We start from the raw sequence: 23,386 nt of genomic DNA on the forward strand, positions 1-23,386 counted from the left end.
CCTAATTGAAACCAATCAATTGCCATGTTAGGCTTATCGCACCTACCCCCCACCATAGCTCTTTTATTGTCAGATATTTTTTATACATGGTTTTCTTCCGATAGTTTTTTTTCCCACACACACAAAAAGTTTACTTCGTAAGCTCCAACGTTCAAATTGTAACACCCTAATTCGCCTACGGTTCTTCAGCGTTTAGTGCCATACGGGTGGAGAGTTACCTTTGCTACACCACTAGCGTTTGTCAACATAGTACACAGAAGATACAGCGAGACGCGTTTGCTTGAGGCATTGGTGTGTGCCATTGCTATAGCCGGCGAGAATTAGGTTCGTACGTACTGTCATTGGCTTACACGGCACATTGCATCGAACATGCTATAAAGTAACGCAGCTTTCACTGCCTTAACATTTGATTTCTGAATATCTTGCAGCTGGCGCAGCATGGCCTTAGTTGCTTTTGCACCATTAAACCCGAACTCACTAACATAATCGAATCATGGTTTTGGCACGTAATACCCCACAATTCATTCAGTCAAAAGTGGTAAACATTAAATTATCTGGCTTTACTTGACAAACCCACAATCTGATTATGAGGCACATGGTAGCATGGGATTCATTAACATGCACTTAAATCTAATTACATGAACTTTCTTGGATTTCGTCCGTTCCACTCAGACCAGTACATACACACAGCAGCTCAATAGGAATGCGATTGTGCCTATATAGCAGCGAAAGGCAGAATGCTGCCAAATCTGGCTCCGCTGCCGAGCTGTTTAAGCACAGTGTTGGCAGTCTGTTCACTTCGCTTTGTCATTTTTGCATTTAAACACACTCCGTGTCTCCAGAGACTAATTCTTATGCGCAATTTTCGATACGATTGCATATTTGAAGAAGCAGTGGAATGACCAAGTCCTTTATTATGAAATTTCAAACGACAACAGCCATTTTTGCTTGGTTGAAAAGTCTCTTGTTCCTGTTGAGTGAATGTCGCACTCAGCCTAGTACTCCTCGCCCTCGTCGATGTCCTCGTTTGAGTCCATGCCAACCTCCTCGTAGTCCTTCTCGAGAGCAGCCATGTCCTCACGGGCCTCTGAGAACTCTCCCTCTTCCATGCCTTCGCCCACGTACCAGTGTACGAAGGCACGCTTGGCATACATGAGGTCGAACTTGTGGTCCAGTCGGCCCCAGGCCTCGGCGATGGCTGTCGTGTTGGACAACATGCAGACAGCACGCGGAACCTTGGCCTGGTCTCCGCCGGGCACAACGGTAGGCGGCTGGTAGTTTATGCCCACCTTGAACCCTGTGGGACACCAGTCCACAAACTGGATGCTACGCTTGGTCTTGATGGTTGCAATGGCAGCATTAACGTCCTTAGGCACCACGTCGCCACGGTACAGCATACAGCAGGCCATGTACTTGCCATGGCGTGGATCGCATTTGACCATCTGGTTGGCCGGCTCAAAACATGCGTTGGTAATCTCGGCCACGGTAAGCTGCTCGTGGTAGGCCTTCTCAGCGGTGATGATGGGAGCATATGTGACCAGTGGGAAGTGGATCCTGCACCAAGGTAAGCGAATTGCACCAATACGCTTTAATCAGAAAAAAAGTGAAGAGGGGTGAGGGCAGGCTAGTATGGGCTGAACGTATTTCATGCTACAAATCAAACAGCATCAGGATGACGAGATGAATTAAAGGGACCCTAAAGGGAAATATTAAGTCAATGTTGACTACTAAAATGCCATTCCAGAACCCTCACAGCGCATGTTTCGTGCTAGGAAAAGATCATTTAAGAAGTGTCTGAAGGGTGTGGATACCTTTAGCACAATTCAAATCGCCTGCCCTAGAGCGGTGGAATGGTGACATTGCATATGCTATCTCCGCCCTTTAAAGCCGCATGTCAGTAAAATGGTGCCCGACAGACTGCGCTACAGTTTTTTGTGCGAAACGCAAACGCATGGCCATGGAGAAACCAAGCCAAGACAGAGCATTGGATTCGCTGCTGCAGCTGCTTTTATTTAAGTGGCGTCAACCTTCCGGGCAACCCGCGACATCATATAGATGTGGAAATATTTGCTACTTGTATTATGTGGGAGTTTCGAGAGCCACCAAAACCAAAGCAGCACTAAGCCATAGCGAAACTACTGTACTAAAACGCAAAAGCAGAGGCAGTGTAGAGTCTAGCTAAAACGAAACGTTCGGGCATCCCGTGACATCACATAGACATGGAAATCTCTACTACTAGCATTTTGTGGGAGTTTTGCGAGCCAGCAAAACCAGCGCAGCACTACGCTATTATGAAACTACTGACATGTGAAGGTGAGCGTAGCGCAGAGTCTAGTAGAAGAAGAAGAAGAAACTTTATTAATGAATGGTGCGGCAGTTTTTGTTGTGGTGGCCTCAGCTGGCGGCTCGAAGTCCTCAGATTCGGGTGGCATCTTCAGCTTGCCGGACGGCCCAGAGCTGGTCTGCCAACTCTAAACTTTTGAGAGCCGCCTCCCAGTGGCAGTGACGTTGATGGAGAAAGTCCCCGGCGGCTCCCGATTTTGGGAAGAAGTAAGCTCGAGGCTTCATTTACCGTGGCAATGGCCGCGATTACGGACGCGTCGCGAACGGAGATGGTTTCATTACCATGGTTGCCGGCACATTCCCAAAGCATGTCACAGTGTTGCTCTCTGTCTGCAAGCTTTACAGGCATCTGTTGGCTATAAACCCGGGTAGCAGTGATGTAAGACTAAACATTTTGACCACCCACGTCATCGTCAATGGTAACGCCAATGATTTCCTAAACATGAATAGAACTGGGCAAGTAGCATTTTCTTCAGTCTTATAAAGAAATGCAATTATCTTCTTATGAAAGGTTGAGTACTAGCTACAGAAATAAAATGAGTGCCTTCGTCACCAGGCTAGTACTTGAATTTCCCTGGCGAGTTGCAAATTGTGTCCTGCATTCACCTCTATTTCTCGATTAGTAGATATTTGTTGGCGATGATACTGACGCCTTAGGCATCCTCAAGCATTAATTTATCACTTTAGCTTCACTTATTTACCTTTAGTGACCCTTAAAAGGGATCGTATTGTAGAGATCTTCCCATTGTATGCACAATATTCTACATGATTTATATATGTGCGAATGTGGAGCGATATCTCAAATCTAAGATGCCAGTGATTTCAGTGAAGACATGGGAAAGAAAGTAAAGAAATGGTGCAACAAACCTAGGATAAGGTACCAAGTTGGTCTGAAACTCGGTCAAGTCGACGTTGAGTGCACCATCGAAGCGGAGGGAAGCAGTGATGGAGGAGACAACTTGACTAATTAGCCGGTTCAGGCTGGTGTATGAGGGTCGTTCAATATCCAAATTGCGCCGGCAGATCTCGAAGATGGCCTCATTGTCAACCATGAAGGCACAGTCAGAGTGTTCCAGGGTCGTGTGTGTGGTCAAGATGGAGTTGTATGGTTCAACAACAGCAGTTGAGACCTGCGCATGTTCAATATCCGAGTGTTGCAGTCAAAATGCCACTGCCACGTTATAAATGCTATTACAAGAGCAGCAGATTGTGTGTATATAGTGCAAAATAAAGTGACAGTAACTTGCTGCAGTTAAGTGAACCTATTCAATGCCTAATATACATATCAGCACTGCATTCAGAACAGAAACTGCACAAGAAATGGAACAAGAATAAAGAGACAGTGCTGCCTCTTGTGACTTTCCTTGCGCTGTTGCCATTTTAAACATCACGTAGCAACTAGTCTAACAGCAAACTTCGAACCCTACCCTATGTTAACAATTAGCTTCTTGTACTTCAGTGGTGCCTGATGATAACCACTGGTGTCGTCAATGAGCACGAGTTTACGTGCATACTGGGCGTCCAAAGCATAAGTGTTTAAGCTCATTGATAGTGCTGGAGGCCTTTGCTCGACAGTGTCAGATGTTGTTCGCTGTCCCAGGGTGAAGACATTTGAGTCCTCAACTGAAGAAACTTTCCTAGACTCTTGCAGATTTTGCAAATGCTAGCAACATGCTCCGACAGGTTTACTGCTTTAGCAATGGCTTTTTCCCCCCAATCATGTACACAGAATTATAGTGCAATATTTAATTATGAATGAAAATGCAAACTCAGCCAATTTGTTAATCTGCAGCTCACTGCTACTCCCGGCATGTTAACATTTGCTGCTGCTGGGAGTTTACAAAACCCTCATAACCTCCAATGACTAGATACCATTAGCAAATGCACACCTGGGGTGCTGGGTAGATGGAAAACTGGAGCTTGGACTTCTTCCCATAGTCAACCGAAAGGCGCTCCATGAGAAGCGAGGTGAATCCAGAGCCAGTGCCGCCGCCAAAGCTGTGGAACACGAGGAAGCCCTGTAGACCCGTGCACATGTCGGCCAGCTTCCGGATGCGGTCAAGCACCAGGTCGACGAGCTCCTTGCCAATGGTGTAATGGCCACGCGCATAGTTGTTGGCAGCGTCCTCTTTGCCAGTGATTAGCTGCTCCGGGTGGTAGAGCTGACGGTAAGCGCCAGTGCGCACCTCATCAACAACTGTTGGCTCCAGATCGATGAACACAGCTCGGGGGACATAATGGCCGGCGCCGGTATCGGCAAAAAATGTGTTGAAAGAATCATCGATCCCACCGGACAGCTTGTCACTGGGCATCTGGCCATCCTGCTGGATGCCATGCTCCAGGCAGTATAGCTCCCAGCAGGCATTGCCAATCTGCACGCCGGCCTGGCCGATGTGGATACTGATGCACTCCCTCTGCAAAACAAACAGCAAGCATGGCTAAGAGGCAGCATGAGCATTTGGAAGAACAAATTGACCCAATAAACCTTTTTATTGTCTGCACGGTTTTGATGACGTCAAAATCTACTAAGTAAGGAGGTACAATGTCCATGGATGTGGGTTCCATGAAGAGGCAAGGACAGGCAATAAAGATGGAGGCTGCAGATTAATTTTGACTACATGGGGCTTGTCAAGATGAACCTGAAGAATACCACCCCATTGAATGATTCCACCCCCATTGGAATGCAGTCCCCACGGTTGGGCATTTGAACCCATGACGCCAGGAATATGAATGACGCACAACATGTTTGTTATCGGTTAGGTGCTTCATGTGTGCACAAAAGAAGAAAAAAAAATTGTTACAGGAGCTGCTAAGACATGAGTGAAAGCCTCCTTTGCATTGCAGTTGAATGATGCATGCACATTGCTCGCAGACCTGGCCAACAACACGCCTTCCGCCCATGCTTCGTTCAAATGAGGAATCTGCCGCAGCGCTTAAATTCCAGGGATTAAGTAAGGGATGGCAGTTAGGCCCGGTCGCACTGCACGCTATGGATTATTGAGTAACCTGTGCGCGTGTCCATGTGAAGTGGGTGTGTTGTTATGCTCATGTCCCCTAAAATGCAGCTGCCTTTCAACAGCATGTGAACTTGACTTCTGTTCTCAGCGGATTCCGCAGCGTCATTCCCAAGATGGCGCATCATCGCTAGAAGATAACTACAGGCAAAAGCTTTACTGGGTGTTGACATGACAGTGAGGCTGATGGCACAGAAAATACTGCGGCACCAAAGGTATGCGGCATACTGCAATGCACGATACCACGACACCCTTTCCTTTGCAAGGTGAAAAAGGGTGGAACCTTTGGTGAACGATTACGTGTGTCCATTGGTCAGTGTGTGTGCGTTTCCCTCACTCAAGAGAACTGAGGACACAAGTGCATCTAAAGGACTTTGGAACACTGAGAGAGATTCAGCACTCACTTTCTGTATCAGCTCTTGAGAGCATTTTTCTGTTTTAAAAGGCATTGTATCCTAATGCAGTTTGTAATATTCATGGCTCACTCGGCATACCAGTTCCAGAGTTTAGCACAGGTTTACGCGGCTAAAATGAATGTGCATATATATATACTTATCACGGCATTTACATGAACCTGGCAGAAGCGGGTCAAGTCAGCTTGTCAGGCAAGAATCGGCCTGTTGAGTTCATGTGACATGCAAATGTGCTAAAGGGACCCTGGAACGATTTTGACGATTTTGTACAAACATACAGTCGTTAGGGTAGGTCCCGATCATTAAAGGGACCCTGAAACGATTTTGGCGATTTTCTACAAACGTACTGAGTCGTTAGAGTAGGTTCTTCTGATCATTAATTGATGCATCTAAGTGCTCTGCGTAAAGCATGTAATTTATTATAAGGTTTTAAAAATACACATCGCTGCCGATCGCAGCGCACTGCTCGGCGGAATTTTAAGCCGCCCCTACCCATATGATGCAAATAACCCATATTACGTCACATGGGCGAGCTATCTGATTGGCTGACCAGGGCGCGTGGTCGATAATTTTTCCAACTTTATGGGGAACAAATGATGCTCGTAATAGTTGGAATGTTAGTTACTTTGTTTTTGTAAAAAGAAAATAACTTAAAGAGAATACACAAGAATAGTTTTTTAGTACACTTCAGCACTTCCGGCACACAGCAAGTGTCGTCTGCTTGTGTTACAACGTACTCCATTTTGACGAGAGCTCCGCGGTCAGAGTCGGTCTCAGTCTTTTCACGAGCACTATGATTCGACTTTGTTGCCTTGTGGACTGCAAACCTAGCGACCTGCAACCGCGAGTCCAGTATTAGGGCAAACGCAAGCGCAAGGGGACAGGGTCTGGTCGCTTGACTGTGCCGGGATGAGCCACGATATGAGCAGAAGGGTAAATGTGAACGGTCTGCACGGTGCAGCCACCTGGTGGCACAGAGCTCAACCATACACAGTAGCAGCAACGAATTGTATTCTTTGCTGCTGGTGTGTATTTTTCGCAGGAGTGTAATCATCAACACGTTGATTTATAAATGTTTAAAATGCTTTACACTTGGTTATAGCAATATTAGCGCTTTGTTTGACTGGTTAAGCGCTGCGCCAGCAAGTGTCTGGACCGTGCAGACCGATCAGGCTGCTCACGTACGTCTACGCTAAAGTTCCTTCACCAGCTTGAGTTTATGCCTCCAGTCATTTGCCGAAATGACCAGCTTGCCTGTTTTCAGCGGAGTACCGGACACGTTCGGCGCTTCGACAGAATGCTCGCAACGCACGCTGCTTCGATAGCTCTCGGTCGACGGCCAAGCGGCTAGCGGAGAGGACTCGCGCGGGAGGGGGCGTGTTCCTAAACAACCGGAAGTGAACGATCTGACGTTGCATCGTGACGCTGAACCAGTGAAGGCGGAGCTTAGCGCCGCTCGCTCGGCGAGCGAGTTGAGGAGGAAAAGCATAGCTAGGGAGGAGGGTAACTTCTAATCGCTTGCAGCTCCATTAATACGTAACGCTTCACTTAAATTGTGGTGCGAATGTTCTACTTAAGCTGTACCCTACGCGCCTACAAAATTTGTCTGAACCGTTTCAGGGGCCCTTTAAGTGACGCATTTAAGCGATCTGCATAAAGGTGCAATTTATTACAAGGGTTTAAAAATGTACATCGAAACTGATTGCAGCAGCACTGCTCCATCAAGTTTTCAGCTGCCCCGTGACAATTGATGTGATCAGGCTAATCGACGTCAGTTGGGTGAGCTATCCGACTGGCTAACCAGGGCGCATCACTGATACTTTTTGCAACCTTAAGGTGAACAAATGTTGTTTGGAAGAGTTGGAATGTTGCTTAATTTGTTTCTATAGACCATTTTATCAGCGAGGAGGTACGCAGCCTTGAACCAGCGCACTCCTTCTCGTACTGGCATGTGTGGATTCAGTTCTCTCTTAACGGCAGCTTAGAAAGGCAGGGGTTTAATTGCAAATTAGTGCGATTCTAACATGTTCTTTCTGGGATGTCAGATGACTCAAGGTAGATGGGCTACCACTCTGCTGTATTTGGCTACAAAAATAACTTTCGCAAGCAAGCATGAAGTGCATCTCCAGCCACAGCAACTTAATGGACACTGCCGCTGCGACAGCTGAGAAACGTCCGCTTTGTATTGCCAGCATAAACAGAAAGTACTTGATGCCATTGCGTGTATGTTCGGAAGGTTTTGTTCCCAGTGAGCGCTCGGCGACAAACTCGGAACTCAGCACCCATGATCAAACTGGGATATGAAAGAAAGGTGCGTATTCGAGTCCTACTGCGAATGGTTGAAGTTAACCATTTCATTTTGCATGTACATTAAACTTATTCTGTTCAAACGTGTTCAGAGATTATCATGCTTGGCAACCAGCATTCTGGTGCAAGTTGACTGAGGACGTATTATGAAAACAGTACGTGCAGACTAAGATAACAAGGTGTGTTCTTTTCCATTCTGTAACCAAAGCCATGCCTACCGTGTGCCCAATGTTACTAGACTAGCTTCAGTTCTAAAACTCCCCGCCCGCGCGCTTACAGCCGCTGTCGCCACTCCTGTGACAGCTGCCAGAGGGCAACGCTGTTCCATCGGGCTCCACTGCAGACGCCTCGTCACAGCCTTGAGCTCGTGCAGACGGGCAGTTTGCGCGTGTTTCACGCTCGCTGGCGTTCTCCCTTGTCCGAATTAGTGATACCAAGAGAAAGCGGTATCCACCTACAGCAATAAGATTTATCGCGCCAGTTCGTTAATACTGAAAGAAGGGTAAACTGCACGAAAGGAAGAAACGCAGACAGCGAAGTGCAGAAGCTGCATTTCTAAATGTAGTGTGTTTCTTCCTGTCGTCTTAACGTTTCGCACAGTTTAGGCTCACGAGCCTGAATATCTGGCCAAAGTGCGTGATTGTAGGATGATTTTCATCCCCACCGAAGCTTCTCACCACACCAAAGAAGCGCTACAAAAAGAAAGATGAGGTCGGTCTTTGTACACACAAGCCACAATAAAAAAAAAAAAAGTCGGATTTTTTATTCCGTCAAGATGCTTAATCAGTGAAGCTAAAACTTGCGGCCCTGTGTTTATCACTGGGTTAATCCCTAGGGTTCATTAAAGTATTTCTCAATTATGAGGTTGCACACACAATCCGCTGCGAGAGAGAACGACGTCACTGACGGTATGCCCGCAGTCCGCAGTTGTCGCTTGCGTTTGATGTCTCGAGTTTGCTCGGCGGCGTGGTTAGCAACCTTCGCCTGCGATTTACCGCTTGTGATTCTTCGAAATTAAATCTTTCCGTTACGTAAGACCATGAGTGGTCATACTCCCTTAAGCAATGGCTCATACCCCCGTAAACGCGGCCTTCCCATTACGACGACAGAAGTGAAGTGAAATTCTAGGCTGGAAAGATGAACGGCCACACAGCCAGCTGTGGAAGACGACGACGAACGCGGGAGCAGTGGTACGAGCGCGTGCCGTTGATTTCGCAGAGAGTTCCCGGTCGGCACGATGAATCGCTCTGTTTCATGCCGAGCGAAGCGTCGCATTGCTGGGAGCACAGAAAAAGTGGTGCACCGAACTGTTGACATCGCTCCGATAGCGGCCTATTCAGCCAGATACGCAGCACGTCGGCATCGTCTGCTGATATTCTTAAAAAACTCGGTGAAGGCTACAGTTCCACGGATGACATGCTTGCTAAAATTCGCTGTCAACAACGAACCACAGAATACACCAACGCTGCACCGCGTGCTTAGTGCGGCCCGCCTGCGTAGCCGGCTAGTGAGGAAGTGAAGCTGGGCGCGACTGCAGCGCCACGAAAGCGCGGGCGGGTGGCGGTTCCGCGCAACGGCGCCGAGTTTTAAAACTGAAGCTAGTCCAGTAACGTTGCGTGTGCTGGCGGACCCCAGTTCACATGGGCTCTCCCATGCTTCCGAATCTTGCCGGCAAGCTGTTGACGCCGGTCATGCACGCGGTATGTATTGCCACAGAAAATAAAGTTGCTGTTGTAAAGAGTAGTTCGTTTTTCAGCTCTCTCAAGTGGCGAGGTGCCCTTGCATGCACAGGCACCATCCGAGACCTAAGAGTTTGCATAATCTTTCAACGCGTCGCGTGCATCTGTGCGATCGTGGCATATTCGCAGTCACTATCATAAGCTCATTATATCCATGTTAACAGCCCTTTCGATCAAGTTATTTTACAGTTTTCTTTATTTCTAAAGCTTGATGCCCAGGTGCCAGAGAAACGATGTTTAAAAAATCGTACCAAAAAAATTTTAGGACCACGAAAGCTATCAAAATGTGCTTCCTCCGAGCTTTGTAGTTACTTGAATTGGAATGTACGCTGATGCGGCACACCACATGACACATGGAGACGCCTTCGATTGTTGTCGCCCGAGTGATACCTTAATAGAGTTCAAGGCTAGACATACAATAATAACATGTTACACGTATACGTAGCGTATCGACAATGCTCAGACTTGACTCCCATTTCAATCATGGGCAGAGCTGTGGGAGCGCCTCTAGGCCCGTCACCGTTCGATATTACGGCTACGTTGAAGCTAAATGCTTAGTGGCGACATGCTAACAAGTTTCCCAATTCAATAACTTGTTGACACCTTGGGAAAGCGTGAAAACTTGCCACTTGTCAACAGCACATTCGCCGTGAACCCTCCAGCGCGATCCCACATAATAGCATGGCGCAGATGATCGACGGCACTGCGATAGCAAAATGGCAGTACCCTCAATAAAATGGTCTAAAAAAAAATGTAACAGAAAAGGAATAGACAATTTATCACTGCACTCAAGCACTTCAGACACACAGCAAGTGTCGCCTTCTCGACAATGCTCTTGTTAGGCTTTGGGCTGCAAATACAGCCATCAGCAACATGTCAAGTTACTACATCACTGTGTGTCCCTCTGCAAGGACACATGCGAGTGGAGTGGCTGCAGCACATTGGGCTGTCCGTATCTGATTGGCACCAGCATCTACGCATTTGCGGCCGTCATTTCACACCAGAGGATTAATACCGCAATAAAGAGTTTTAGCGTGTGGTATTCGGGTAAACGCAAGCGGACTCTGCATGAGTGGAGGTGCAAACATGAACGACCAGAACGATGCAGCCACTTGGCTGTACAGAGCTCAACCAGGCAAACACAGAGCTAATATAGCAGTAATAAAATGTATTCTATTTTCCTGCCAGTGCACATTTTCGGCAAGCGTAATCGGGAACACGTCATCTATTTAAATGTTTAAAATGTTTTACACTTGGTTACAGAAGTGATAGCCGTTTTTGGCTGGTTATGCTCTGCACCACCAAGTGGCTGTGCCATACAGACTACTCAAGTTTACACTAATGCCCCTTCATCACAGCAGTAGTAGTACGAAGGGGCTTTAGTTTACGGCTCTGCCCATCCATCAAAACGCTCTGCTTGCCTGCGAACATCAGAATTCCGGACACACTCAGTGATGCGACAGAACACATGCAACGCAGACTGCTTGGATAGCTCTCGTGGGGAATCAACTACCAGGAGGCTAGTGGAGGGGTTGAATAGGCTTTGCAAGCTGGCTCCAACACAACCAGAAGTAGACATCGCAACGCCACATCATGACGCAGTCAGTAACGGTGGAGCTTAGCCCCAATCACTCGGCAAACAAGGCGAGGAGAAAAAGCATGGCTAGTGAGGAAGGTAACTCGTAATCGTTCGTAGCTCTCATAATATGAGACACATCACTCAAATTGTGGTGCGAATGTTCTACTATAGCTGTACCCTACGCGTCTACAAAATTTATCCAAGCCATTTCAGGGACCCTTTAAGAACCCCACCAGGTGGTCAAAATTCATCCGAAGTCCTCCCCTACGACGTGCGTCATAATCCAATTGTGATTTTGAGCCACAACACCCCAGAATGACAGCGCTGTTTGTGACCACAGTCACAGCAATGGTTCATAAATGCAACAAACCGAACACTGCTTGGCTGCACTGCAAATGGAAAAGAATCAAGTTCGGAGATCCCTACATGGTATTCAGAGTGTTCACGTAACAAAGCATACGAGTCACCAAACTTAATAGGTGAATTTTTCATGCTTGTTGACCTTAAGGTGTCCCAAGTGCCTCGAATTAATCACCCTGCTAAAAAGCCATTAAACGTCTAGTAAACTATAAGCAAAGATAGCTGATGATAGTACGCTAGTTTTGAAGAATTTGGTAACTTGTACTTCACAGGTTGCCAAAACAAGACTTGTGCCATAGGAATGAACCTTTATGTAAGAAATTCATTTAAAGGGAGTGAGACACCAAATTTTAAGGCTATAAAAGCCTGTTGTAGGCTGCTTCTGTATGCAAGGACATCCACAACGAGGTATTGGATGCTGCAAACATTTGAAAATAATTTTAATGCAGCTACAAAAAGCCATTAAAAGCTCCTTTTCATGGTCGAGACTCGTCGCTAGCATGGCTGCTACGACACAACAATGGAGGAACAAAATATTGACGTCATAGCACACTAGCACAAAAACGCGACATATGATGAGTAGCGATGAAATGCCGATTACGGAGTCTGCTGAACCGAGTGTAGCCTCTACTATGACCGAGCTACAGGCATATAGAAATCCCTTCTTTATGCTACAGGCTTCTAAAACACTAACCGAGCTAACCCTGGACCCTGGCTAACAGAGACATGCACAGCGCTCTAGCCGAGAGCAGTTGACGTAGCATCTGCCAGTCGCATAGTTCGGCAGCTCGGAGCGGTCTCTCGTTTGCTTGGCGTAAGGCCCGTCCCCGTTACGGGCGCGGCAACTTGCCGCACGCTGTTTGTGGAGAAAAAAAAAAGAGCCTGAAAAAGGAAAAAAAAAAGGACCCGAATAAAACTACACTACCAATCAGTCTAAGCTGGTTGATGTGGATTCACTGCAGATAGCTCTAAAACATGCAAACAGCCATGACAACAAAAAGGAAAATTTAAGAAAAAGTAAATCTGCTTGTTAATTATAATGTTGGCTTGTAATTCACTCACTTAGGTACAAAATAGAGGACAAACACATGGGAGTCGAGGACAGTACTTAATAGTGATAACAAAAATGAGGCTTCAGATCTCATTTCTATGTATATTTTTATTTTGCTTGCTGTCACACATGCTTGCCCTTCATGGTGGCAACTAGTGCTCGTGATCTGCGTTGAGTAAAGCTTCCCTGCACTGAAAATCTGTTCCACAGCAACCACATTAAAAAGATAGCAGGCTAAAATTTGGTGTGGACCTTGGCTAGTCCTAGTGCAAGGCAGGCACACAAACTGTCAAGCGATCGTACAGACAGTATCGGTGCAGTAGCTATTGAAAACACTGAAGAGTGCGCACTGTCGATTCTTAGTAGTGGTACGGGTGGCACCAGCCATCTTGAGAATGGAAGAAGGCAGTCTTCCATTGCAGAAAGAGCCTGCATGATGGAAGACATAAGCTGCGCCTTCAAAGCATGTTTGTGCCGCCTTGTTGGAAGTGTTTATTCAACTGTATATATGCTACTATGGTACAATCAGCCAATAGGACTGGAAAATTTAAGAGTTCGGAGATCGATTTAGCATCACCTGAGCAACTAAGGATAACAGTGCAGACTTTGTCCTTCAAGTTCTGGCATGTACCCACGAGGGGCAGGGGGGGGGGGGAATTGGCCATTGTTCTCAGTGGAAACATAATATGAACTTCTTGCTTCCTGTTAATTTATTAATTGAATATGAATAGTACAGCACAGACGTCCGTGATTAGGATGTTGAAGGTGTACCTTTTTTTTTTACTTTATGCACTGCCCGCAACACACAGCACAACAGTAGTTCGCAGATAGCATTATAGCTTTGTGCTTTACATGCTGTGCTCATACCCTCGAAATTTAGAGCCGTATTAAGTTATGCTGTCAGGTTTGAATAAAGCTAATTATGACTGCAACTTTACAGGGGTAAACCATCAGTTTCACCTTGTCTCAGATCTCATTGGTTTACTACTCTATCTTGTTCCAAAATAATTTCTTACTTTTCTTGCTCACATTTCTTTTTGGCTGCGGCATAGGTTGGGAAATTCACTCATGGGTCAATTCACTCAGACTGAGCCACATACGAGTCCGTGCCCGAAAGACTAACTGAGGCCAAGCTCGTTGAAACTAATGAGCAAGTGAGGAAATGCAAACGAAGGAGCTATGGCCATTAAGTTTTATTGATGTAAGGTGCCAAGTTATACACGAAACTTTACAGGCATTTCAATGCATAAACGCTCTTCGCTACATCAGTTCATACAGATGGTTAACCAGTGAAGCTGAAACCTGTGGCCTCTGTGTTTATCAGTGGGTTAATCCTGATGGTTTATTAAACGATGGCTTGGTAGGCTGCCGGATCCTCATTATGTAGTTGCTGCTTGTGCTTGGCTGCACAAGCCTGTTCTTGTGCCCAGGCTGCAGCATTGGCATAGCATAGACGAGCTCATTACTACTTCTGGTCGCAGCATTGCTGATCGAAAGCTGCCTGCTGCTCAGGAGTATGTATGAAGCGTGGCCTACCCATTTCAGAGCCGGAGGAAGACTGCTGCACATGCACTCAGCTGTGATGGAGAGCAACAACGTCACTACTGGTGCAGCCAATCACGTGCCTCTTTTTTTTTTTTCGTGCAAGCACATGGGGTTGCACCGGAGGAGTTTTTGGCATACATGTGACAGGTGGACGAATTGGCTAACCATATACAGCTTTGATGTAAAAATCGAGACCATTCCACCCTGTGAAGGTGGTTGACCAGCAAAGCCGCTATAGTGGTATAAATTATGTTGGTATAGAGTTTTGTTGGAATGCGACTATACATATATTTATGCATACGTCATTTATGCAAAATACAAATAAATGCACAATTATTTTGTCACGTGAGTGATGGCCTTGTGGTCGCTGTGATACACCGCCGATGGCTCTTAATCCGCCACTCTAAATACACAGGTGTTGTCGACACAGCTGCAATGGAGCACTGTTTGGATGCACGTGGCCATTAAATAGAGCCTTGGTGCAAGCGATGATACGCGTTGACCAGGGCGCAGTCCAAAGGAGTGCACGAAACAACACGTTTGTAATTTGTGACTGAGCATACTTCCTAGTTACTTAGCTGAATGAAACTTGGAAGGACTAGAGTTTTATTCTAGCGAAAAAACATGGGGCTGTCCGTTTCAATCCTGTAGAAGTGCATGTATTGACACCAGACGGGAATTCCACAAAATTGACAACTTCACTGTGAACTATGTAATTAAGTAAAGTAAAGGAAACTAATGTTAGAGTTGTCTTAGCGGCTAGTTGCCATAATTTGTTTTGGAATAGTTTCGATAAAACAGGAGTCGCAGCTGTTTTCTGTAACCATAATCCCTCCATAAATGCCCATGCATTTACAGCAGACCAGAATTCTGTAACGTTTACAAATTCACTGTGAACCAACTATGACAAGGGAAATTCGGCGCAATTATACAGTTGTCCTAGCGGCCAATTTCAGCACGACTTTTTCCACAGTGGACCACGTGGCAACGAACCGATATAGGCCCGAGCTATATTCTAGTACACTGTTGTACAAGTATTACATGCATAGCGCATTGGGTCCATACAGTACACACGCTAGAGAAAATTCCAATAGAAATTTCTATTGGTACTATACAAGAATTATAGGTCCAATAGCAAAACAAAGAGGCCCTATAGAAATTTCTGCCAGTCCTGTAGCTTGTTCTACAGGACAATACCATGTTCTACAGACATAAAATGCTTTATGGTTCCTTGTTAAAGCAATAGTAGTAGCAATCATTATACAAACTTGTATTGGTAGTATTGCTAGGCAAGAAGCCAACTAAGCAGACACACCAAATATAGAGAATGAAAGCACAGAAGGTTTCGTTTTAATAAATAAAAGGTATGCATTTTAATATGTACAGTGCTCACGGAATGAAACGCGTCAATTTAGGGCTAAGTAATGCGCATACTTTCGTTTCAACTGGTTGCAGTTCGTGTCACTTCGACGTAATTCTGGCACGTACACTGACATCAGAGTCCTCGTCACCTTTGGTGACCAAATTCCTAGCGACATGACATGGTGCTCTCGCGTACTTTGCACATAAGTAGGGTTCTACTGAATGCTCCGTGTCCCATTTCATTCCGTGAGCACTGTACACTTGTTGCACTGGGGATATTTAGGTGCCATTTATTGTTTCACTGCGTAATTTTGGAGACAACAGAGCTGGTCGGCATCAAATCTGTAGGGATAGCACAGATGGGCCTATAGATAAGCCACAATTCATTACGCGAGTGCAGTGCTGAGTACGAGCTGTTTGGCATAACAGCAGCAGAAACCTCGATCGGCAAGGACCTAGAGAAAGCTTCGCGTTAACATTAATAGTTCATGCACCTATGCAGAGCAAGCTGCCTTGGTGCACAGTAATATCTACACCAAAACACTCGTAAGTTAACAGACCAATACAGACATTTAGTTTTACCAGCGCATCAGGTCTATTGTTTCGTAATCTCATAAAATGGAACCATGAAATTTCTCTATTAGAATTTTTCTTAGGAACAAACAGCCACAATTGCAATGCGCTATTGCACATTGGAACAGTCTTCCGGACCACATCGCATCCATGTCTGGCCACGATACCTTTTGCAACAACCTGAATACGCTCTTTGATAACACTGTATAATTATGTTCCACTGTACTATCTGCAACCTTTCTTTTGAGACTTCTTTTCTTGTTTTTGATGCTACAATTTTTTTTTTTCTGTACAAACACACTTTACTCAATGCCATTCGGTAGGCCTGTAAAGTATTATGAATACATAAAAGTATGAGCCGCGTAAACATAAAAGAATTTGTGCAAGTGGTAATCTCAAGCGCACATTTTCCAAAGCTGATGTCGACGCAGGGCGAGGCACGAACGTACATAGTCGCACCCACACACCGAGCACGGCGTGCATCCCAAAAAGGCAATGGCTCTGCGGCCGCCGATCGCCGCGTTGCTGCGCACCAGCACAGGCTTATGCGGTCAAAAGCTGCCAGAGTATTCGCGGCATTACGATAATTGCCGCAATCAAGAACTCTTCTACTCGCAAACACGCGTAGGAACCACGAAGGAAATGGGTGGTCACCAGTGCCAACGACAGCACCGGCGTTTCGCCTTCAGTTTTGAGGGAAAACAAACAGAACTGAGGCTATTCTGTGGTTGAAGTCCTGCATGGACCCGCGTATAGTCAGCTGTCGGCGGCGTTCTTGCGGTGCGACAGGGCGAACAAATTCCATTAGTGAGTAGGTAACTTAGGTTATGGAGCTGTAGGTGCCGAAACCACGATCTCATTACGAGGCACGCCGTCGTAGGGGACTCCGGAAATTTGGACCCTTTAACGTGCACCTAAATAAATCTGGCGTTTTCGCATTTCGTCCCATCTAAATGAGGCCGCCGTGGCCGGGGTTCGATCGCGCAACCTCGTGCTTAGCACCCCAACCCGATAGCCACTAAGCAACCACGACAGCTGTAGAACAATTTCACAAGCACCCTGGAAAGCGCCTACTTTTGCGCAAAATATACTAGCATTGAGACGAAATACCTCATTGCTTGTTTACCTTTCGCATAAATGTATTCTCACTGCAGTTTTGAAAGCATATAAAAACTTAAACAAATGAAAAAGGATATTATTTTACTGTCGTGGGATGTTCCGCCGGCACGTCTAAGCACCTGCGTGCCGGGGGGTGTTCGCATACAAACAGCCGATCTTGTACAGCCCTGACAAGCGCAGGCCTCGGCGAGCCCTCAACCCACGGATCAGTAAATATGGTAATGACAGGTGTTGCCCAACGTCACCACCAGGGTTCGGCTACCGGCACGACACACAAACACACACAGTTTACGTGAATTAGAGCGTTGTCTATTGTAAACGTGCTGTTCAAGATAATGTAAAATCGAGACTCGCCCGCCTTTTTACATACTCCTTAGCGAGGGCGTCCATTTCGACTTATTCGAGTTTGCAGATAATCAAGGCCGACAGCCTGGGCGTGCCGGCTGCTTTTCTTGTTGAAACTGGCAGTTGTTCCCGCGTTCAGCATCTCCCCCGCATACAACCACCAGTTACAACGGAAAGGAAGCTATGGCTCTTGCGCAGAATGACAGCTGCGGCTGCCCATAACAAGAATGAGTGCTGGCGGTAGAGCGTGGCTATAAAATTTCACGATCTCCACCGCCTTCAGGTTGGAAAATATGAATGACGAAGAAAATGCTCCAGTCTCGCGTTGCCAAGATAGCGGCGATTTCGCACGACCGTGTGCACACAGATCCGAACCCCACGCCTTGCAGAGGTGAACCCGGATCCTCCAGCGTTAAAGGATAGCGCGCACCGCAGCTAGGACTCACCATGTCGGTGGCAGCAGAGCTGTTGTTCTTTTACCCTCCGCTAAACAACAACGTACTACGTACCGTATCACAAACGTAAGTGATTCGCGCCACGCCACCGACGCTCGTTTTATAGACGCGGTGGCGCACTGTCACGTGGGGGGCAGAGCTAGAGTGTGAGAGTGCCCCGAACAGCGCTCTCCATATGAGGCGCCGCATGTGGAAAAATTGTGCGAGGGCGCTGCGAGCGAAATGGATTTGCGCGAAAACGTGCTTCGCAGCCTACTCAACGTAATTTCGCTGTGGGCGCCGAGACCGGTTGCACGCGTACACTCTTATAATGGTGCAGTATTTCAACTGCAAATTTAAATTGACACGTGAAGTTGTTTATCGGGTGACCCCGTTTCACCGTCTAACATATGTTTTCGCACAGCGCAGGACGCGCCTGCATGTATCGGAAGTTTCTAGAATGTAATGACTGGTTCTATCCGCTGCCTGTTGTCGCCGAACCTTGTGTAATCTAATTCTATGTATATCATAAGAAGCCAACAAACACTGACACCAAGGATAACATGGGGGAAATCACTTGTGCTTAATAAATGAAATGAAGAAACGATACATGAATGGAAATTAAAGTGGATGAAAAAACAACTTGCCGCAGGTGGGAACTGAACCCACAACCTTCGCATTTCGCATGCGATGCTCTACCAATTGAGCTACCACGGCACCGTTTCCCCATCCACTTTCTTGGGTATTTATGTGTCCTAGTAGAACCCTGGGAGTGTTAGCCAGCGCCACCACTCACAGACCTTGGCGGCGGACGTGGAATGTCCTTTTTGCCGCAGGCGTCACGAGAACGTGATCTTTTTGGGTGAAGGCAACAGGTCAATAAACCCACATATGCTACCTGAAGGCATCAATGTTGCCGCATTCGAGACCCTCGTTATGTTATGACTGTATGTATGTGCGACGCGAATGGTGTAGAACTTTCTGGAAGACACGCGGGCACCAGCGATTACTCTAGAACGTTCGCTGGCTCATGGATCCGTCATAGAGTGACATAGTAAACTTATGGGGCTCCTGCATTGCCCAGGGGGCGCTGCAAATGGATGGATGTTGTGAGCGTGCCCTTTGGAACGGGGCGGTGGGTTGCTCCACCAAGCTCTTGCTATTATACTGCTTAATGTCCTACCTATAGTGTACTAGAAGAATTCTAGTACACTATAGTCCTACCTAGGTTAAACAACAAAAAGAGAAAAAAAAAACTGAACTACCCCACCCAAATTTTCTGATCCCCTATTTCGAACTGTGCTTTTGTACGTCTCCGTTTTTTTGTCGTTACCTTACTTTTCTTCCACCGATCCTCTAATCGCCTCTTACTAATGTCTATTGCGGACCTGTTTACTTTTCCACTGCTGTCGCTGAACCCAAGTGCTTCAAGGAGGCCAGTGGCGCCTAAATCGACAGCTGGGTAGACGTCTTCACATTCTAATAAAACATGCTCCATAGTCTTCCTAGCTTTATTACCGCCGCAAGCACATGCTTCTTTTTCCGTTTTATATCTCGCTTTTAGGTGCGTGTTCTAAGGCATCCCGATGTCGCTTCGAAAAGTAATGAGGTTCCCTTTGAGTTATCATAAATTGTTTCTTTCCTGATTTCGTTTTTTCCTCTCAAGTAGTTACTCATGGCAGGTTTCCTTACCACTGCCGCCACCCATGAGATTATTTCGCCCACTCTGACTTTCCGCTTGACGTTCTTTGTTGCTGTGTTGCCCACGCTACAGGACGCATACTTGCTAGTAAGCTTCCTAGTCCTTTTCATCCACTGTGAATCAATGTTTTTCCTGTACAGATACCTGAATACTTTCCCAGCCCACTTACTTTCTTCCATATTCCTCAGCCGTTCTTCACACCCAGTGTTACTGCGAGCTTCCCTCACTTCAAAACCAGTCCAGCCCATATCACCGTGCACAGCTTCATTTGTAGTCTTCCCGTGAGCGCCCAATGCGAGGCAACCCACTGACCTTTGGTTCCCGTCGAGTCCTGATTGTACCCCTGATTTAAAAAGCAAACAACCGCATTTCCAAAAGTAAGTCCTGGAACCATTACACCTTTCCACATACCTCGGAGGACCTCATACCTATTGTATCCCCATAGCGCTCTGTGCTTCATTATGGCTGCATTTCTCTTCCCCTTCACTTTTATTGTTTTTTCCTGTGTTTCCATATATCTATTGCCTTCGTTTATCCATATACTAAGATATTTATATTCTGTTGCCCGAGTTATTTCCTGGCCCTGTATCTCCACTGTCTCTTCACTGTTTTCATTGAATACCATAACACCTGATTTTCTAACACTAAACTGCAAACCTAAATCGTTGCCTTCCTGTCCACAGATATTAGCCAGACGTTGCAAATCACTTTGCTTGTTAGCTAGCAACACAATGTCGTCCGCATAAAATAAACCTGGGAGTTGCTGCTCTATTACTGTACCCGCCAGTTTGTATGAGAGATTAAACCCGATATTAATTCCTTCTAGCGCCCTCTCCATCCTCACCATGTACATCATAAACAGCAGCTGAGATAAATGGGACCCCTGCCTCAGTCCCTTGTTTATATGAACTTTCTGCTCGATCCTCATCCCTTCCCATTCAACGCAAACGGTATTTTCTAGGTAAATCTCTCTCAAAAGCTGGAGACAATCGTCACCTAAGCCTTCCCCTTCCAGAATATCCCACTAAATGTTGCGGTCTACGTTGTCATAGGCTCCTGTAATGTCTAAAAAGGCCACATATAAAGGTCTGCTTTCTACTTTTGATATTTCAATACACTGAGTAATAACAAATAAGTTATCATCTAAAAGCCTACCTATTCTGAAGCCATTATGAAGTTATCCCAAAATGCCATTATTCTCTGCCCACGCTTGCAGCTTTAATTTGATTGCCTGCATTGCTACCGTGTATATTACCGATGTAATGGTCAACGGTCTATACGAGTGAATTGTATCTTTCTCCCCCTTACCTTTATAAATTAAATTCATTCTACTTTGTCGCCAACTGTCTGGTATTCGTCTATCTTTTAAAGTTGTTTCTACTGTTTTCACTAGGGCTTCCTTAATTTTTGGTCCTAGTTCATTAAACAGCCTAACGGGAACCTCGTCTAGCCCCGTGGCTGTGCGCTTAGGAATTTTCGCTTCCGCTTTCTTCCAGTTGAAATTTGTCAGCACCAGCTCCTTGTCCACTTGGGTCTCTTTCATGCTCTTTTTTTCTTCAAATATAAACTCGTCATTGGCTTGGAAAGATTCGGCTGTTATTTTTCGGATGTACTTTATTGCCGCTTCTCCTTCCAGTCTGTTTTCATCTTCGTCTAGGATATGTTGTTGTATTGTTGTTGACTTCCTGCCTAATAGTTTTATGTGGTTCCAAAATATTCTAGGTGCGGCTTTCTTTTTCTCACGTATTTCTGACAACCAACGTTCACTTTCACCTTTTAATTTTGCTTGCACCTGTATTTGAACCACAGACTTTTTCGCCCGGTATATTTCCCATTTACTGGTTACTTCATCCTGCGGCAACTGCGCCTTCTTTGCCTGCCTGTGCTCTCGAGATGCTTTCTGTCGTTCGGCGATAGCTTCTCGTATATCTCCCTGTTCCACCAGCTTTTCGGTTTCTTTCTTCCTTTCCAACGAACATGTTTCTCTTTTCGTATTTCTGTCGTTATTACAATTAGAAGCTCACCATATTCCCACTCTATATTTGGCCATTTGCCAAGTTCTTCCTGTACTCTAGTGACTATATTTTCTGTTTGTTCAGCATTCAAATTTGGACTGGCCATTTTTCGCTCCTTGCTCTCTTTTGCAACTACATATCCCATTTTCAATATGATGCCTTTATTGTCACTCCCTATGCTGCTATGCCCTTCCTCATCAATTACCATTTCTCTCAACTTATCTTGAATTTCTTCCATCATCAGACAGTAATAAATAGTCGATTGCCGGTTTCCCACTTCCCCCGCGATCTGTCCTTCACACTTAGGCCCTGTGTTCATGATAACGAGGTTATGTTGCTCATAAAGGTCTAGCATTGACTTCCCGTTGTTGTCGGTATAGCCATCTAAATCCTGTATGTGGGCATTCATGTCGCCTAACAGGACAATTCCAGCACCATTCCCGAAACCCTTAATATCAGCGCTTATGCATTCCACTAACTTTTTATTCTTCTCTGCGCAATTAATTCCCGTCGACAAATACGTAACGCCCTGCCAAGTTTTTTCCCCACTCATTGTACCTGATAACTAAAGATGCTCTTGACATTTTGCATTTACTCTTTTCCAATTGGCTCCCATTTCGAAGATCATTCCGACTCCCCCTCTCTTTCTTTCCGATTTAGTTCTGTTGCGCCCATGCCAAACATAATTCTCAATAACTGGCGGCTCTTCTGAGTCTCTAAGATGCGTTTCTGTAACCGTATACACCCCTATTTGTTCTCTATGTAACTGCTCCTCAATCTCTGCCCACTTTTCCTTTCTTCTGCCGCCCTGGATGTTTATGTAGCCTATTGCATGGCGAGCGCTTTTTCTTGCTTTCCTCCTTTTTCTGTTATCGACGGCGATGCTCTTCTGAGGTTCCCCTAGGGGACCTTCTTCATTACTATCTACTCTGGCCTCCTGAGCGCGCGCGGGCCACCTAAAAAGCAACAGCGCGACCACCAAGTCGCCAGCCCTTTTCTCGTGCCAGCCTGTAATTGAAGTGGATCCCGTCTCGTTTAAAACCACCACAACTTCTCACTTCCCTGTTTACTTCAACAACCTCGAAGCCTTTCTCTCGGCTCATTTTCCATGTTGCCTCATTAGCAGCCACTACGGCTCTTTGTACGTGAGTGTCACGTACAGGCACCTCCGGCACCGTGCACACCACGATCTGCACCTGAGGGGATAGCTCGCGCAAGTCGTCCACCCCCTTCGCCAAGTGCTGGGCTAGTCCAGTCCCTTTCCTGTTTAGGACGTCATTTAGCCCACCTGCTACTATGACAAGGTTGCGCACGTTGGCATTTTCCGCGAGCTTTTCTTTTGCTCGCTCCATGACAGAACCCAGTGTCCGGCCTGGAAATGCCCCTACCGTCACTATTTTGTCGCCTTTCACCCTCTCCACAATTGCTTTTGAGCACCCAGCCAGGTTTGAGTCACCGGCGATAATCAGCCTTTCACTCTCTCCT

The 23,386-nt window shown here is 46.2% G+C and overlaps 1 protein-coding gene across 2 annotated transcripts; it reads right to left on the reverse strand.

Moving 5' to 3' along the window:
* Nucleotides 1-894: 894 nt before the first annotated feature.
* LOC135905688 (tubulin alpha-1C chain-like) lies at nucleotides 895-18,338 on the reverse strand. Of its 2 annotated transcripts, none has more exons than XM_065436665.1 (4): nucleotides 18,197-18,338; nucleotides 4,233-4,757; nucleotides 3,211-3,473; nucleotides 895-1,554 (listed from the first exon to the last, which is right to left on the reverse strand). In XM_065436665.1, the coding sequence occupies exons 1-4, from the start codon at nucleotides 18,197-18,199 to the stop codon at nucleotides 996-998; spliced, it is 1,350 nt and encodes a 449-aa protein (XP_065292737.1). In that variant the 5' UTR covers nucleotides 18,200-18,338; the 3' UTR covers nucleotides 895-995. The 2 variants fall into 2 exon arrangements, with proteins under 2 accessions (XP_065292737.1, XP_065292728.1); XM_065436656.1 differs by lacking the exon at nucleotides 18,197-18,338 and adding an exon at nucleotides 17,413-17,436.
* Nucleotides 18,339-23,386: the final 5,048 nt, after the last annotated feature.

The sequence above is a fragment of the Dermacentor albipictus genome, chromosome 1 (assembly GCF_038994185.2).
Source record: "Dermacentor albipictus isolate Rhodes 1998 colony chromosome 1, USDA_Dalb.pri_finalv2, whole genome shotgun sequence".
In the NCBI taxonomy this organism is placed as follows: Eukaryota; Metazoa; Arthropoda; class Arachnida; order Ixodida; family Ixodidae; genus Dermacentor; species Dermacentor albipictus.

Excerpts from the sequence above, each read along its gene's own strand:
- LOC135905688 (XM_065436656.1), bottom strand. Across the intron at positions 3,474-4,232 it reads CCATCTACCCAGCACCCCAG|GTCTCAACTGCTGTTGTTGA; the intron begins GTGTGCATTTGC and ends GAACATGCGCAG. Across the intron at positions 1,555-3,210 it reads AACTTGGTACCTTATCCTAG|GATCCACTTCCCACTGGTCA; the intron begins GTTTGTTGCACC and ends ACCTTGGTGCAG.